The 18671-nt window shown below is 34.6% G+C and overlaps 1 protein-coding gene and 1 long non-coding RNA gene across 6 annotated transcripts in view; one reads left to right on the top strand and one right to left on the bottom strand.

Moving 5' to 3' along the window:
- Positions 1-18671, top strand: part of COL24A1 (collagen type XXIV alpha 1 chain) — a 397210-nt gene that overhangs the window by 86469 nt on the left and 292070 nt on the right. For all 5 annotated transcript variants that reach the window (XM_045478122.1, XM_045478119.1, XM_045478121.1 and 2 more), the window contains 2 exons: positions 3033-3086; positions 6225-6269. In XM_045478122.1, the coding sequence (XP_045334078.1) occupies positions 3033-3086; positions 6225-6269 (99 nt within the window). The remainder of the gene's footprint in view (positions 1-3032; positions 3087-6224; positions 6270-18671) is intronic.
- LOC123598166 lies at positions 3882-14838 on the bottom strand. Its single transcript, XR_006712423.1, has 3 exons — positions 14378-14838; positions 5940-6025; positions 3882-4089 (listed from the first exon to the last, which is right to left on the bottom strand). It is a non-coding gene; the product is annotated as an uncharacterized LOC123598166 (long non-coding RNA).

The following is an 18671-nucleotide window of genomic DNA, read 5'->3' as shown; positions in this document are numbered from 1 at the left end:
CCTCTCTAACTTTTTTTTTCTCCTTCCCCTCCCCCATGGTCTTCTTTTAAGTTTCTCGGGATCCACATAAGAGTGGAAACATATGGTATCTGTCTTTCTCTATATGACTTATTTCACTTAGCATCACACTCTCCTGTTCCATCCACGTTGCTACAAAGGGCCATATTTCATTCTTATTGCCACGTAGTATTCCGTTGTGTATATAAACCGCAATTTCTTTATCCATTCATCAGTTGATGGACATTTAGGCTCTTTCCATAATTTGGCTATTGTTGAGCTTAACATTCTTAAACCACAGTGCCCAGCATATAGCATGCATTTTCTTTGCAGACTCTTTCATTTTATCGGAATTTGAGAGTCTCTTCTGTGCATTAGCTAGTACCACCAAGACACGTTATTTGGCACCTTGCAGTTTTCTCTTACTGTATTTTCTCATCTTGCGTCAATGATTCCTCTATTTCGAAGTTCTTCTTTATGCCACTGTATGTTATACATCCTTTTGCATTATGTTAGACATCCTTTTGTTGTTGTTTTTTTTTTTCATTTGTATGGAAACTATAGTCTGGGTTGTAACCCTTTTTAAGTTGTATTTTTAGGTTTTGACAGCAGCTTCATAAAAACATTTTTTTAGGGGCAGCTGGGTGACTCAGTCAGTTAAGTGTCCGACAAGCTCAGGTCATGATCTCATGGTCTGTGAGTTGGAGCCCCGTGTTGGGCTCTGTGCTGTCAGTTCAGAGCCAGGAGCCTGCTTCAGATTCTGTGTCTCCCTCTCTCTCTGCTCCTCCCCCACTCACGCTCTGTCTCTATAAAAAAAAAAAGAATAAACATAAAAAAAAAACATTTTTCAAAATAACAAATATAATTTCTTTTCTGATTGATTTAATTGATTTGGTTCCTTAATTTTCCTTTGTGAATACAAGAGGAATCAAGAAGTCCATTTCTCTAGGCTTCCTATTCACAGAGGTTCTCAAATGTAGACTTTTAACATTAACTTCAAATCCACATTTGGTTAAAAGGACAAAAAACACAAAAACATGCTGACAGGATTATAAGAGGTTTTTTTTGGTTTGTATCTTGTTATTGCAATATACCACATACTATGTACTGTAAATTAATATTTTTATAAATATGTGATAAATGATCTTTTGACTGGCAGCATTATTTAATTTCATTTTGTGGTGTTATGATAATTACTTTTACATTAAGTGCATATGTTTAAAATAGACCATCACTTTGTAATAATCCTCTTTTGGCAATTCTTTGTATAATAATATGCAAGGTGCCTCAAACAATAGAAGTATGTAGGGCCTCTCCTGACCTTTTTTTTTTTTTTTTTTTTTAATTTTTTTTTTTCAACGTTTATTTTTGGGACAGAGAGAGACAGAGCATGAACGGGGGAGGGGCAGAGAGAGAGGGAGACACAGAATCGGAAACAGGCTCCAGGCTCTGAGCCATCAGCCCAGAGCCCGACGCGGGGCTCGAACTCACGGACCGCGAGATCGTGACCTGGCTGAAGTCGGACGCTTAACTGACTGCGCCACCCAGGCGCCCCTCTCCTGACCTTTTAGTGGCACACTGGTGACACAAAATTGCCTCTAACTGGATATAAAACCTTCAATCTAAAATGAAAAATCATATGTATTATTATTTTTTTTAATGTTCTTTGTTTCATTACACACTAAACTGTAGTTTAGGGACAGAGTCTTGAGAATGATCACAACCCCGTGTGAATTTTTTGGTGGGTGCTGCTGACATTTTATATTCTATTAGAATCAGCATAATAATTCTCAGGAAACCTTTATGAAATACCTATGTAATTATTCATTAAAATCTTTAATTATAAAATGTTTTTGCACCTTATTCAGGCCATATCGAGTAGAGGTCTAACTTTCTCTTGAGTTTTCAGTTGATTTCTTAGTTCAGTGATAAGTGTATACCAGTTAGGGTGTCTCTTCTTTTTATTTATAATAAAAAAATTCAGTTGTATGTATTAAAATAAAAGTTAAGTCTTTTTAAACTTGAGGCTATCTGTAGCTGGTGATTCTGAAAATGTTTTGGAATCATAATCCAAGCTCATAAGCCTTCAAATTTGGACCATTGAAAGAGTCTTCTAATAGATTTTCCTACATTCAATGTTTCTTGCCTCAGGCATATTCTATATCCTGCCAACAGATTAATATTTTGCAAGTACAACCTAACCTAAGGTCACTATCACAATCCTTTAAAGGCAGTAGCTTCCAGTTGTCTAAAATATAAAGTCTAAAACTCTTAGCTTGAAATTTAAGTCTCGCCTTAATGTACTCTCCAAACTATCATACACTTTACCTTTTAAATTGGTAAAGAGATTATTTACCTCTTTATTTACCTTTAGGTTATAACTAAAGTATGTTAGGATAAAGTACCTTGCATTGTTATATATAAATACCCCTTGGTTGTCTGACCAATTGGAATCTTCTTTAAGGTACAGTGGGTTTTTGCTCTTCTCCAAAGCATCTTACAAGTATAATGCTATCTGTTACCATTTACAGACACTCCCTGAAATTCTCTGATTCTGCTTTCTGCAATTGTTCTGCTGGCAGTGTTCTTTCTCCATCCTGTGCTTATCAGGATTTTAGCTACGCTGTAGTCCTATCTCAGGTGTCAGTATCTTTTGAAAACTTTTTTGACTTTACCTTCTGCCACATTGGAATGGATCTCTTCTTCCTTCATGCTACTTAATATCTTTTGATACTTCCATTCTGCCTTAACTTTTAGTTAATTATATATTTTTCTGCCCACTATAAAATTCAACGAAAGGGTTTGGTCTTGATTTTCATTGGCTGCTGTGTCTTAAGTTATGTTCCCTACTTTTTTTTTCTTTTAATGTAAAGATTGATCTGTAACTTCTGGAAGGAAGGTGATAAGGCAAAGGGAAGTTATTTATTCTGTTAAGCCTAATAGTTTCACACTATTATGGAATAATTTTATTATCTCTATTTGAAATTCCTTACAGGGTAAGTATTCAAATGAAAAGATTATTTGCTTACTTTAAGGGTTTTATTGGCTCTCCTGGAGAAGTAGGACAACTGGGACCTGAAGGAGAAAGAGTAAGTGCATTTCCTTCAAATATTATTTCTAAACTGATATGCTTATGATAGGACAACAGAGGTCATAAACACTTATCAGATAGGTAATCTTATTGTGTGAAGCAAACCACCTTTTAAGAAAAACCACCTACCAGATATATAATTAGATTCTCTTGAATTTTACCGAATTTGTTTTAAGGAAATAAGGTGATACAAATATATATGGTTAGATTTATTTGTTTTTATCTATCTATTTGTAAGAGAACATGCACAAGTTGGGGGCAAGAGAGGGGTAGAGGTAGGGGCACCTGGGTGGCTCAGTCAGTCACACATCCGACTTCGGCTCAGGTCATGATCTCACAGCTTGTGAGTTCGAGCCCCATGTCGGGCTCTGTGCTGACAGCTCAGAGCCTGGAGGCTGCTTCGGATTCTGTGTCTCCCTCTTTCTCTGCCCCTAACTCACTAGCATTCTGTCTCTGTCTCTCTCAAAAATAAATAAACATTAAAAAAGAGAGAGAGGGGTAGAAGGAGAGAGAATCTTAAGCAGGCTCCATGCCCACTGTGGAGCCCCTCATGGGACTGGATCTCATGATTGTGAGATCATCACTTGAGCCAAAATCAAGAGTCGACACTTAACCAACTGAGCCACCTAGGCGTCCCTGGTTTGCTTTTTTAAATTTAATTTTTAAAAAATGCAAATTGAAATATTAAAATATCTACTTATGAAAATTGTATCTTGTAATCCATTAGTATTTAAGTACGAACTCTTGACAGGTCTTGTACTTTACAATACAATGCATAGTAAATAATTCAGCTTCAAAAGATATATTTTTGTTTAATTTAATAATGGAAGATAGCTGTTCATAAATATAGGATCTTGTGAATAAAGATAGAATCTTTGCAAAATGGTTGTTATCTTAGAACAATTAAGTACAGAGTTTTGGTATTCCAACTTCATCACGTCTACTTTCAGTACTGTTCAGTGATTTCTATTGCATTACTTCATTTGTACTGTCAGTATTCACTGAAAAAGATAGAATTGAATAATATTAGTATATTATCATAAGGTTTGAAAATATAGTCATATTCAGAATTTAGCATTCGACTCTATTATTTGTAGGCATGGTGGTTAGGCCAGAGTTTTCATTTCTGGAAACTGGTTTTTGCAAATGAAAGTAAACCAAACTATTCTTTGCTAGATGACTTTTTCAAACATACAGTCAGTTTGAGTGAATTATATTACATTTTCTTGTCATGACTTGTGAATTTCCTGACAGAGAAGAAATATTCAGAATTTAAATGTGCTGTTGTGGCAATCAAAATGTTCATTCTTCTCTGGTGAGATGAGGTGAAGATTTTCCCTTGATGAATATGCAAGTCATTTCTTTCACTTGCAGAAATATCTTCAGTGTAATCCCACAACTAAGCTACCTGATTGTCATGTGATACAGCAGACTTAGAGTTCATGTTTCCAATCTGTCATGCAAAGAATTGAATGCTTCTCATTCACCCAAAGGAGTATATACAGTTTACATTTTTATTACTCTGTTGCACATGATACAATCCTTTCTTGGCCTTTAGACATGAACTTATTTCCTGTTAATGATATAATAAATAAAGGAAAATTATATGTCCTTGCAAAATGTTATTATCTTGAATTTGAGGATCCTATCACTGACCATCATTAGGCACACTGCCTGTAATCATACTCACTAGTTTTGACCAGTCTATATGAAAATATTAAGACCTGTCTCAAGTCATAAATGTAAGACCATTTTGTGATATTATGGCTATCATGGGTGCCATGTCCTAATATTATTTGGCTACTTCAAAATTTTCATTAAGCTATGAATGATATAGCTAACTGGGTATTGTTATTGTGTTATAAAATGTGTACGTGTAGAGAAGAGAGTAGAGAAGAAGTGTAGAGAAGAGCAGGAAAAAAAAAAAGAGTATAATGTTAATCCCTTCCAAAAACAAATAGAAAGAATTCCTTCCTGAAAGTCAGTAACGTGTGTATGCGTGTATATATATATGACAAAGTGTTTGTATAATTTTGTCTGTACTATCCTTAGGTTTCCTGCTGAGATTTAGTGGCCCTACTAAAGTTGTAAAAAATAATTACCTTATCTCTTAAAAAAAAAGGTTGACTATATTATGTAAAGATGTATAAAGTCTTAATGAAATGAGTCCTATCGCTCACCCGTGCTTTTTGAGAAGACATTAGATGAGTTTTATCAAACACTGTTGAAGTGAAAGTGGATGGATTACTGCCACCAATGATATCCTCTACGTTATCTCTATGTACCTATAAATCCCATGCTACATGCTTTTGGCAGATTTCTTAGTCTCTAAGGCTTATAGGTAAGTCTAAGTCTCAAGGTGATTATATAAGTGAGGGTATTTTAGAATGCAAGTTACAGAAAATCCCAACTCAAACTGGCTTAAAAATGAGGAAATTTTTAATAATGATGGTAACGATAATAGCAAATGATTTACTGGGTCGTTGTATATATGCAAGGCACAGGTAATAAGAGCAGAGCCAGGATTTGAACACAGATGTTCTGGCTCCAGTGCTTGAGCATTTAAGTATTATGCCCTACTACTTCTTACATAACCAGAAATCTATAGGTTAGGTGGGATGTAGGCACAATATGATCTTTAGCACAGTGAGATCATCCTCTCTACTTTGCTTCACCTAATGTTGGCTTTATGCTAAGGCAGGTTTCCCACCCGGTTGCAGAATTGTCAGTGCAAGGGCTAAATGTGCTTTCATTTATGTCCAGTCGGAGAGGTAGGGAGACAGAGAGGAGGTTAATTGTCCCTTAGGTTTTGGAAAATAAGACCTTCCTGTTTATGTGGTTGTGTGCCTACCTCTGGACAAAGAACTATCACCGGAGGAATGGTAGGATCCCATTTGGAAGTACAGATAGGATGCATTCCAGAATAAAATCAGGATTCTGTTATGAAGAAGAAAAAGAGCCGCTTCAATTAAATTAATATATTGAAGCTTTTCTGAATGTCATACCAGTTTAGAGAATAATTCAGTTTTCTCTTTGTGATACTTCATTAATTGATGTTTGAGAAAGAAAAGATCTGTAATATCTTACTCATTCATTTATTCAACAAGTGTTTACTTTTGACATCTGTATATTCTAGGGTGTTCCTGGGATCCGGGGAAAGAAGGGTCTTAAGGGAAGACAGGTAATTCAATTTTTATTTTTTGAGGTTCCGTTCAGAGCAATATAATCTAATTATATGCATATTTCTCACCTATATAAATATAAATATAGTTGTTCTTGTTATCCACAATATATCTCATTCAATAGAATTTAACTTTTGCCACCTTAACAGTTTATCAAATAATATCTGAGATTATGAAGGAAAATTTAGATTAAAAAATAATGAAATGTAACACTTTTCTAACCATTTAATAGATCAGTGGAAGGGACTTTTACAAGAAACTAAATGTCACAGAAAATACATGAACAATTTAAAATACTAATGATATCACTATTAACCCTCATATTTTACAGGTTTTAAGAATGCCTGCTTCGGACATTAGTTTAGAAACTAGTTCCCTGCAGCTTCTTATATTTTCAGATTTTAAAAAATCAAGGAAAGTGAATTTTGCCAGATATAATAATTTCAGAGATGGGAGGAAATTTTGACATCATCCAACATCCCCATCATTTAACAAAGGAGAAGACTGTGATTCAGGGAAGCATCCTTACGTTATCCTGGCTGAGTTCGTTTAGCTAACTAGCCACCTCCTTTTCACTCGTGTTGTTTTACTGCTATCCAGAGGTATTTATTAGAGTAACACTTTCTGTGCTACACTGTGTTCTCTAGTCTATTAGGAAGGAAATTGGGTTTTTCATAACAGCTTTTCTAAAATTTTGGTATGTATAAAAAAAGGCTTGATAATAATTGTAAAAGAGAACAAATCTCACCAGAATATTCATATCCTTTTAAAAGCATTTTATTCTCGAGTTTTGCAGTATTTCTTGACGGTAGATTAGAATCGGTATTAACGTCACCGTTATATAGGTGAGGAGAGTGAGGCTCAGTGATGTTCAAAGACTTGCTCAGCATCACGTAGATAATGGTGGTAAAACCAGGAATTTATCTCAGCTTCTCTCAATATAAACCCAGGATCCTTTTCCTTACTCCTTAGGTATTTCTGCTGTCTGCTACTCACACTGCTTAGAAGAACATGATTAATTTTTTTCATGATATTTGGCCAAAATGTGATAAAATTGTTTTAAAGTTCCACTTTAAAGATTTCAATTTATTGGGGTCCCAGGTGGCTCAGTCGGTGAACATCCAACTTCAGCTCAGGTTGTGACCTCAGTTCGTAGGTTCAAGCCCCACATCGGGCTGGGCTCTGTGCTGACAGCTCAGAGCCTGGAGCGTGCTTCACATTCTGTATCTCCCTCTCTCTCTGCCCCTCCCCTGCGCAGGCTCCATCTCTCAAAATGAATAAACTTAAAACAAAAATTCAATTTAATAAGAAAAGCTTACCAAACTGTCAAGAAATTAAAAATAAGCCAGCTATTTTGTTTTCTTACATCTATATTCAACTTTAAAGCTAATCTTCCAGCATTTATTGTTACCATCACCATTTTTAGTTCTTAAGCACTCTGATAAATATTCTGTATACCATCTCATTTAATTACACTCCATTATACTGCAAAATGTTATTTCTTTTTGTTTAAGTCGTCGTATATACCCCAACAGAAATACCTCTCTAATTATCATGTGCAAATATCTATCTAAGTGCAGATTTGGCTGTCTCAAAATTGACAGTTGGTGAAATTTATCTTCCTTATTCTTGTCTTCTCCATTCTTCATCTTTATTTTTTTCCTTTTTCTCCTATCAAAGTATGACATTAGTGAAAGAATGAATAAAGTTATTTATGGTTATTATGTAAATTACTTCTAATGCTTCCACTGTTACCTTACCCATTAGTAATTATATTCTAAGTGTAGTTTAAGACAAATTAAGTAATCTGCAATGGTGGAATTTTAGGCATTGTTGAGAAAATAGAGTATTTTCCCAAAGCCCTTGTAATATGCCACTTACATAGCTACTAACTTCATTTATTAATATGGCTGGATTTCTGTGGATATTAACTTTATCTTGAAAATGTATTGGTAATTTTTAGTTTCCTACTCTATCATGAACTATAAAATTATCCATGGAAATTTATAGATAGCTTCTGGTTTTTTACTCTCTAAAGAATTATAAAATTATCCCACAGATGCTATTGAATTCAAAAGAGAAGTTCAAGAAAACAGTGGAAAAATAATGAATGGAGTGATTGCTGGGTTGATCTCACTGTTCTTTACATTATAAAATTCATAAAATTTTATTCCTTTAAAAACATATGCTCTTGTCACAGATTTAGATCCTTGGGAAAATTATATTTGAAAAACATATGTATCCCATTTTTCCTAAACAGTGTTTATAGTAGAAAATCTGTCTGGTGCTGTAATATGTCATGTATGCTATATGTACTTTTTCTTGGTTTTACCACTAAATTATTTGGCCATGTTTATGAGGAAATCACAGTACTTTAAGATACAGTTACAGCCGCAAGTCAAATTATGCCAATGCTGACCTCAGACACTGTTCTAGAATAGTATCTTATGTATAAATGCTCCCCTATGTTCTGTTTATTACAAGTAAAATCATCTTCAAATAGCTGTGACATTAAATAAGGGCAAACGTATTAGCATGGGATATTATGTATCATGGGAAACTTGTATTTCAATTTAGATTATTAATGTTCCATGAGAAGAATGGTTACTTATTACTGTTTTAATAGCAGTGAAAGGAAAATACCTTTTGGTGATGTGTCCACTTTCTGGTGTGGAAAATATTAGGTGTGTGGAATATAAATATGGCCATTTTTTCTTGGTAATTGATTAAATTATGTATATTATTTGTTATTATTTATGAAGTTGGTATTCAAACACAGCTGCAGAACTAAAGCATCCCAGGCCACCATAAAGACGATGACAGAAATCTATATGTCTGAAAGAATGTAACAGAAGTCATAGAAATACTGAAATCTAAAAGTACCTGTATCTAAGAAACTTTTGGCTATGCATATGTCAAGGATTGTTAATTCAAAATTTCTGCTGACTTCAGAGCTATTTAGAAGTGTGGGTTCATGCTTTGTTAGGGTACTGCTATGTGGATCCCATGTCATTTCATTTATGATCATTAGTATTAATATTAGAAGATGTACTTTATTATAATTATCACTCCCCTTTAATTAATCTGATTATTCTTTCTCTGTGTTAAATTTTCTCATTTCCTTAAATTTTAGGTAGATAGAAGTATGCAGTCTTACAAACATAGAACACGATTCAGTTTGAAGTAATTTTACAATGTAATTTGTAGAAAACTAGCAACCCTTTTTAGATAATTCCATAACGTTTCTGGGATATTTTACACTGGTTTTTAAAGTCACTGAAATTAAGGCCAGAAGCTGATCAAATGAATTACTTCACTTTCTGTACTATGTATGGTATGAAACACTTTGACAGTCAAAATAGGCATAGAAAACTTCAAAATCCAAGTTTAGGCCTTTGTAAATATTAATGACCTTCTTTGCACAACTGAGTCAGTTTCTAACTTATATACCAAAGCTGTGTGTTTGATATAAATAGTTTAACAAAATGTTAATATGTATATCTCTCTCTTATATAGAGAAATCATACGCTATATACATATAGCAGAGAAACATAGAGGAGTAGTAAAAATCCTGTCCCAAATATTTCAATGATATAGTAACATTACTGAACTTAGGCTCAGAAGACTTGCTATTCTGCTACTGTAGCTTGTTCTGCTAGCCAAATCATCACTTCTTTTCCTGAGTAAACACTGACTATGGAATTAAGTTGTTATGAATCAGCTTCCTTAGGGACATCTATATTTTTTTAATGAAATGATAGACTTACAAGTAAGAGATATCTTCTCCTAAATAGTATAAATATTATATTAAAGCTATTGAAAATGGACACATTTCAAAATAACATATTATTTTGGTTGTCCAAGAGTTATTTGGTATTTAGCTTCATACTGCTATTTTTAAATTTAGTGTTTGGGTTAAACGTTATCTCATTTTAAATCTTACTTCCCAGAAAATTTCTCCCCAAGTAAAACGTTGTCTTTATTCAGTATTTATAGACTGAGTTGAAATTTATAACACAATGTGTTTTTGTTTTTTCAACCAGAAAATGTATGAAAACTGATTTTGCTGGAAATTGGGTATATTTTAGGACCAGAGTATATAAAAGTTGTTATATTAACACATTTCAAGATCCTAGTAAAAGGTACTTACTAATAATCATTACAATTATTTTTAAAGACCTCATGTAATCAGTTACATATTAGTCAATATTTGTGTACTCATACTTTTGGCTATTGAGATATTATAGCTCTTACCTCTTTCCTTCCTCTTACAACCCCTACATATTACAAATCAAAAAAGTTAGATCAAAATCCTTATTGTCAGTTATGTTACAGGACAGCTATGGGGCTGTAAGTGCTATTCATCCATTCTTTTTGCTATCTGTGGGTATAACTTGAATTCATCTCAAGTTCTTTCGGAAGAGATCTCCACAGGTAGTACCACAATCTACAAGGTAGTAGATGATCTTTATTGGTCAAGACTCTTTTAAATACCATAGAACTACCATTCTATTTTATATGCTTTGCTATCTATTTGAAAAGCTTCTTGGAACATATCTGATGAGCCAGATTCTTTAAAAGCATCAGTTATTCACTGATTTATAATAGAAAAAAAGAACACTGTTAAAAAGGGAAGGCAGGGAGAGGTTTCATATATATTTGTCAACATCAAATTTTATATGTACTACCCAGTTGTAAGCAGCTTCCTTTTTAATTCAAAGTTTTCAGACTTCGTTCTGTAGTACCACAATCAGGAAATTCTATAGTTGCTTTTAAAGAAGCATTTTACATGGCTCCCGGACCAATTTAATCAGTAGTGTCTTTGTTGTACTAAGTTGGTTATGCAAATTTACATTACTCCACAGAGCTAAAATATTTATGCTAGAACTGACTTGTCGGGATTGAAGATAAACATGAAATTGGAGCTGGAATTTACTCTCAACAACGCCTAGAAAATTGTTGTCAAAATATAGAGACTTTTCAAAGGAGTTTTGCAGGCCTGATTGGAATAGATTATAAATAATCAAATCATATTACATTAAAGTTTGACAAAGAAAAAGTGTACTTAGTTTTCTTCCTATGAAAATCGAAATATCATAGTCTTAGAATAGTAGACAAAATAACACCCGTAAGCTACCTGGACTTCAGAGATGTTTACTTTTCTAACTATAGAAAGAACTGTCTCCTCCTCTTTTCTCATACATCATCTTGTTAGAAGAGTCTATTTAAAGTAAACTGTATTTTGGCTTCTAACTCTAGTGTTAGAATTTCAGAATATAAAATCCTTCTGTTAGACATCTGTTATTAGTTTCTATCCTTAGCCCAGGATAGTCTTAAATACGTATTGCACAGTAGTGTCTCAGATACATACATTTTATCAAGAATTTGGAGACAGTATTTTGTCTGAGGAAAAGGTTGTAGTTAATTTGATCCTAGAGAAAGTACTACTGTTGCTAGAGCATTCTGAAAAATTGTTATTAATTTTTAAGTGATTCTGTAGCTTTTAAGAAAAATGTTTTTTTCTGATTTTTACTTACTGGTTGTAGTCTATAGTGACTATATTTGGCTAACTATAGCTTGACAAGATGTATGGAAGAGACAGGACTTTGAATTAAACCCACCATTCAGGTTGGGATAGGTACAGAGAAGAGAGACACTCAAAGAACTATAGCTGGTAATTTGGGGGATGTCCAGGCAGAGCATGATTTCATAGAGATATAACACTAACAGGTGAAAATTCAGGCAGGCAGTTATTTTCAGTGCAGATAACATAAGGGAAAACTCAGTCTTGTAGGTTATCAAAGTCAGGAATGTGAGTGCAAATATGCGCACAGGGGTTGGCTTGGGTTCAGGGACTGTGTTCTTGGTGTTGAAAAATGGCAAGAATAAGGTGGGGTCCTTATGAACAAGGGATAGAACATAATGCATACCAAAAGTGCTTTGTGGACACAAGAATAAGGCAGATTGCAATTCCCACAACTGGAGTACAGATGATAACCAATCTTTAAGAACAACAAAACAGATGGGGCTCCTGGGTGGTCCAGTTGGTTGGTTAGGTATCTGACCACTGATTTTGGCTCAGGTCATAATCTCATGGTCATGGCATTGAGCCCTGCATTGGGCACCACACTGACTGCAAGGGCCTGCTTGGAATTCTCTCTCCTTCTCTCTCTGACCCTCCCCCACTCATGCTGGCATGAGTCCACTCTCTCTCTCTGTCTCAAAAATAAATAAACTTAAAAATTTTTTTCACGTTTTTAATTTTATTTTTGAGAGAGAGAGAGAGAGAGAGACAGAGACAGAGACAGAGAGTGAGCAGGGGAGGGGCAGAGAGAGAGAAGGAGGCACAGAATCCAAAGCAGGCTCTAGGCTCTGAGCTGTCACCACAGAGCCTGACCCGGGATTCAAACCCACTGACTGTGAGATCATGACCTGAGTCGAAGTTGGATGCTTAACTGACTGAGCCACCCAGGCGCCCCTTAAAATAAATAAATAAACTTTAAAAAAAAGAACAACAAAACAGATGACAGAGGGGGAAGAGAAGAGAGGGAAAAAAAACCACAAGAGACTCTTAATGATAGAGAAAAAAAACAAGAGTTGACAGTGGGAGGTGGGTGGGAGAAGGACTGGATATGTGATGGGTGGTGCCAAGGAGGACACTTGTGATAAGCACTGGGTATTGTATGTAAGTGATGGATCACTGAATTCTACTCCTGAAACCAATATTGCACTGTGTGTTAACTAAGTAAAATAAATTTAAAAAAAAAAAAAAAACGGGGAAAATAAAAGAACAAAGTAGGAACATGAATGAGAATTGAGGCCCAGATCATCACTAGGATAACCATAAGCCTGACTTGATGTTCAATTTCTGAGGATTGGGCTAGAACTCCTTAAATTCCTACCAAAGTTTAAAATTAGTTTTAGCCAACAAGACATGGTCAACCCTTGAAATGTGGATCAAATTGTCCTACCTGTGATGAAAAGGAAGGTGAAAAGAAAGGGGGAAAGACTGTATCTTCACAGAGTACTTAACATTCTAGCCTTTTCCTATATTAATTGTGCTTTATTTTTGAACGATTTAAAAATATCATGATTTCATGGTAATAATTATTCATGTGTAGAATGTGTAGAATTAACTACCAGGTTTTATTTTATTGTTTCTAATCCTAGACAAATTAGTTTGATCTTCTCTTTTCAACATTTAGTCTTGGGAAAAGTTGAATTTCTGTTTTTGTTGGTAATGTCTATTTAGTGTATATGTCTTTATAATATTTCTTATTTATCTCTACTTTAGATTGAATATGTTGTTTCTGAACCATTGTTTTCTGAAAAGAACAAAGTATGTTCATAGTTAACTGTGGCCTTTAACAAAAAAATTTTGCATTGCTTATATTTTTTTTAAATTCCATAAGTGTAGTCATTAGTATTTTATGGTTATTTTGGTTCCCATATTTTCCTAATTATTTTGTATGCAGTATTTTTCCAATTTCTTTGTAGAACTAGGGAAATAATCATTTTACTAGATTGTGTAAGCTGTAAGTTTTCCACTGTTTTAAGATATTTAGATATACTATCAAGTATAGTACCTACACTCTAAAATATTAACACCAAACATATATGCAAGCATACTAAGTCTAGAATAGTTCTTAGCATTTGATAACTACCATGTTTGATAACAATACCATTGTTAGACCCAGGCAAGAGAGAAACTTGATCTGGGCTCTGCACTTTTGAGGACCCTGTACATCACAAAGAAAGTAAATGTATTAAAAACAAAACACATGAGTGGCTCTGTCACTCAGGACCCAGCAGTTAGTATTGGAGCAATATGACCGATCATCCTAGACCATCACTCTTGTTACTATGTATTATCTATTACTATATAACATGTTACTCCAAATTAGTGGTTTGAAATAACAATTATATATATATTTATTTAAATATGTATTATTTTTCAGAGTTTCTGTGGACTGGGAATTTGGGAATGCTTTATTTGAGTGGGTCTAGCTTAGGGTTTCCCATGAGGTTACAGTCGAGATTTGGGGCAAGACTACTGTCATCTGAAGGCTTGACTGGGGCTGGGGGATCTGCTTTTAAGGTGGCTTACTTGCTGGCCAGCCACATAGTGCTAGTTGCTGGAAGATCTCATTTCCTCTCCATAGGGACCTCTCCACATGGCAACTTGAGTGTCCTCAGGACATGGTTGTTGGCTTGCACCAAAATAAAGTGGTCCATGAGAGCAAGGTGGAATGTGTAGTGCCTTTTATGACCTAACCTCAGAAGTCACACTGTACATCTATATTCTGTGGGCCAGCCATGATTCCAAATGGGAGGGGACTACACAAAGGCATTAATATCAGGAAGTGAGAATCATGGTGGTCCATCTTTGAAGCTGTTTAGTGTCTTCAGGCCTCAGAGAAATTCTTCTCCATTTCTGTGGCCTATAATCTCATGTGTGAATGCCATGAAATTAGTAGGTGGTCCACTGCCAAAATTAGAGACAGAAAATGCTCAAGATTGTGGAGAGGATTTGAGCCGGCCATCGAAGCACCTTGGTAAAAGGAAAGATGAGGGGCGCCTGGGTAGCTCAGTCAGTTAAGCGTCCGACTTCAGCTCAGGTCGTGATCGCACGGTTTGTGAGTTTGAGCCCATGTTGGGTTCTGTGCTGACAGCTCAGAGCCTGGAACCTGCTTTGGATTCTATGTCTCCCTCTCTCTGTGCCCCTCCTCTGCTTATGCTCTGTCTCTCTCAAAAATAAATAAACATTAATTTTTTTTTAAAAGGAAAGATGAATTAATTAGCTTAGCTAATTCTCCTTTCAGTATGAATGCAATAGAATCCTGTATAATGAAGTACTGTTTCCTGATAATGCAGACTTCTGTTTTCTTCTTTCTTTTTATGTTATGATTTATGGTTTCAGAGGTAATAACATTAGTGCAGTATTTGCAACAGCTACACTTAGAGACTGAAATATTTTAAATTATTAAGCAATTCATATTACTCTTAAATTTGCATTTCATAACTATAGACACAAATTTCATGAAACATAAAAATTCTTTACATTAGCAAGTAGATGAATATGAAATGCTAGAATGAAGTTTTTAAAATATAGATATTTAATTAGATTAAATTTTTAAAATGTTAAGTGAATATAAAATTTTAATTTAACTAATATTGATAGTAATTGTAATTTGCAATAGAAAATAAAAAGCCATAGAAAGTCCTCAGAGATGTGATCTATTTAAGTTTTTAAAATCTAGAAACAATGCAAATAGTCTTATATTGAACAATACCATTTAGTAAAATTTGCAAATTGGACTTTATACATTCTCTACTTAAAGATTTAATTACCAATTTTATTAGCTTTCTATTGCTGCATAACAAATATCACAAGCTTGGTGGCTTAAAACAGCACCCATTTATTTCCTCACAGTTCTCTGGGGTAGGGAGTCTGGGTACTACTTAACCCAGTCTTCTGCTCAGGGTCACAAGGCTGTAATCAAAGTGTCAGCTGGCTGCAAGATCATCTGAAGGCTTGTCTTGGGGAGAGTTCACTTCCAGCCTCATTCAGGTTGTGAGAAGACTTCATTTCTTTAAAGATGTGGAATTGAATGCCCTGGATTTTTGCCGGCTCTTGGGTATAGGCCACCCTTAGGTCCTATGGAGTGTCCACGGTTCCTAGAGTTCACTCACAATTCCCTGCCATGTGGGCATCTCCAACACAGCTGCTTATTCTATCAAGCTCACAAGGGAAGTCTTCCGGGCTGCTAAGATGGAGTCTTATATAGTAGAACATAATCACATCCGTGACATCCCACCAGCGGTGCTGCACTCTATTGGTTAGAGTAAGCAAATCATAGTCCGACCCACACTCAGAGGGTGGGTATCACATAAAGCATTGGAATCATTGGATGTCACCTTAAAGTCTGTCCACTATATTGACCAAACTGGAAATAAGCAAGAAAATTTTTCACAACTTGAAGAAATCAAATGAATTTCCTGGAATGTCATATTCTTTATAAAATAAAATTTTATAACTGATGAAAACAATTAAAATGGAAAAAATGGGAAAAAAAGAGAATTATACACAACACAGAAGGAGCAGTGCAACTCTGGCTTGCCCATTAGTAGACAGTTACTATGTTGATGAAATTGGCAAATGGGACAAGAAAGGGAAAAACTCAAGCTTCCCTATGGACAATAATCCTGGAAAATGGTTATTAAATCCTTTGGCAGTGTGAATATATTTCTAGGGAAGCACAATTTGATTTAAATTAATGGTTATAATTTTCCACTAGGTAAATATGAGAGAAAATCTACTATTGCATTTTATAACAAATTCTTTCCAGTGGAGAAAGAAACTGTAGAAACTATCTTTTGTATTTTAAGTTCAAAGACAAAGTGTTTTGTCACTATTGTTCCATGTTTCACTATGAGTCTTTTAAGATAGGTTTTTGACAATGAAGATTTGTGGCTGCAAACTTTTAGGTTCCTAATTTAAGGAATACAGAACCTCTCCTGGATTAAAAAAAAATCATGCATGTAATTGATAAATTCCATGCAAAATACAACTGATAAAAAGGAAACTGGCATTTTTAACAACATAAAACATTGGCACGATGTTTTTTAAAATAAAATGTCCAGTACATAGCCAAATATAATTATGTTTTTTTTGTGATATCAGCTGTGCTATATTTCATTAAACAGGAAAGTGTGTCTAGATTTAATAGGAATTATTTCGGAAATTGATGACACAATGGTCAACGTGTACAAAGGACTAAAAATAATAAAACAAATGATCTTTGTCTAGACTAGAGAATTAAGAATGAAGTGAAACATTTAATGAGTAGTGAAGTGAGAGGAGAAATGGTACATAAAAATTTTAAAAGTAGATAATACTCAGTTTAATTAAATTGTTTCAGGGGCAAAGTCAAGTTGAACACCTAATATTTATTATATATTTTGTTGAACTACCAGGAGAATCGGTAGTTGAAATTAATAAGTAATTTATTATTTATTATGTATGTGCAGGTTTTGTTCTAAGTGAAGAATTGATCTCCCCCCTTTCCCCTCCTGGGGCGTAAAAATCACTAGTTTTATGGAAAGCTGAACTGGAGAGCAGCTCCTCCTACTGGATGAGGATGGAGCCAATCAGTCCCAGAGAGCAATCCTGAGTGAGTCCCCAAGGATGGTTTCTCTCTGCTCCTTGTTCAGACTGATTGTGTCTTCATTTTTTGTGAAAAACTGTTGAGATCTAATTCACATGCCATAATATTCACCTTTTAAAAATGTACAATTCAGTGCTTGTTGTTATATTGACAGAGTAGTGTAGCTGTCAGACTAGTTTTAGAACGTTTTCTTCACCCAGAGAGAAACCCTGTACTTGGTAGGAGTCACTGCCCAATTCTCCCTGCACCACCAGCCTTAGGCAACCACTAATCTGTTTTCTATGTCTGTGGATTTGCCTGTTCTGGACACTTCACATTAATGGAATCATGCAAAATGTGCCCCAGTCTTTATTATTTCACTGAGCTTTCTGAAAAACCTACTTATGATCTATCTAAAAAATCAATCATCTCTTCTGTTTCAGATTTATTACAGAATTTTTCCTCTACTTTTTCCATTACCTGTACATCATAAATACTTTGAAATGTCCTTATTAGCTCATACCGAATAGTATGATGTATTGCCGATATGTGAGCTTGTTGACAGCAGAATCTGACTTCCAAGGACAAGGAAAGCAAAATGCCTGCCTGAACTTCAACTGACTTTGAAGAGGTTATGGCTACACTATGTTTGACTATGCAGATGGTTTTTGCATTATCCTCTGATTACAGAATAAGAAAAACTGCTTCTAGTATGAGTTAATTATGTTTTAGAAATATCATACTTTTTTTTCCATTGCTAAACTGTCTTTTAAATTTTGTGCATTCATGTGTGTACTAGTGAACCAGTGATTTTGGCTATCTATTAAATAGATATTTAATAAGTGGCTTGCCTAATAAAGAGATTATAAGACTTTAATAATGTACTTCAATTTTTGTTAGGCTTATAACAAATTTAAAAATGAATGTTATTAAAATGTTGATTATAATAAATCCTACAAATCATTTTGCAAAGTAGTCTTCAAACAGAGAGCTTTAAAGTTGTTAAGTCTAGTGGCAAATCTTTAGAGAAAAATTTTAGTATCAAAGTAAAAGTAACTGAGCGATTGAGTTATTTTACGAAAGACTATGTAATAAGAAAGTGTGTCACTTTACTATCCTTCATAGTTTTACAACGTAGAATCCTTCCTCAGCAGGCATTGAGGAAGTTTGATTTTCAGTGGCACCGCATTTTACGGTTGCAGTATTTATGTGCATTATGGCTTTCCCCAATAATACAGTACTGAGATGGTATTT

Source organism: Leopardus geoffroyi, chromosome C1, assembly GCF_018350155.1.
Source record: "Leopardus geoffroyi isolate Oge1 chromosome C1, O.geoffroyi_Oge1_pat1.0, whole genome shotgun sequence".
NCBI lineage: Eukaryota > Metazoa > Chordata > Mammalia > Carnivora > Felidae > Leopardus > Leopardus geoffroyi.
This window is presented reverse-complemented; position numbering and strand designations above follow the sequence as displayed.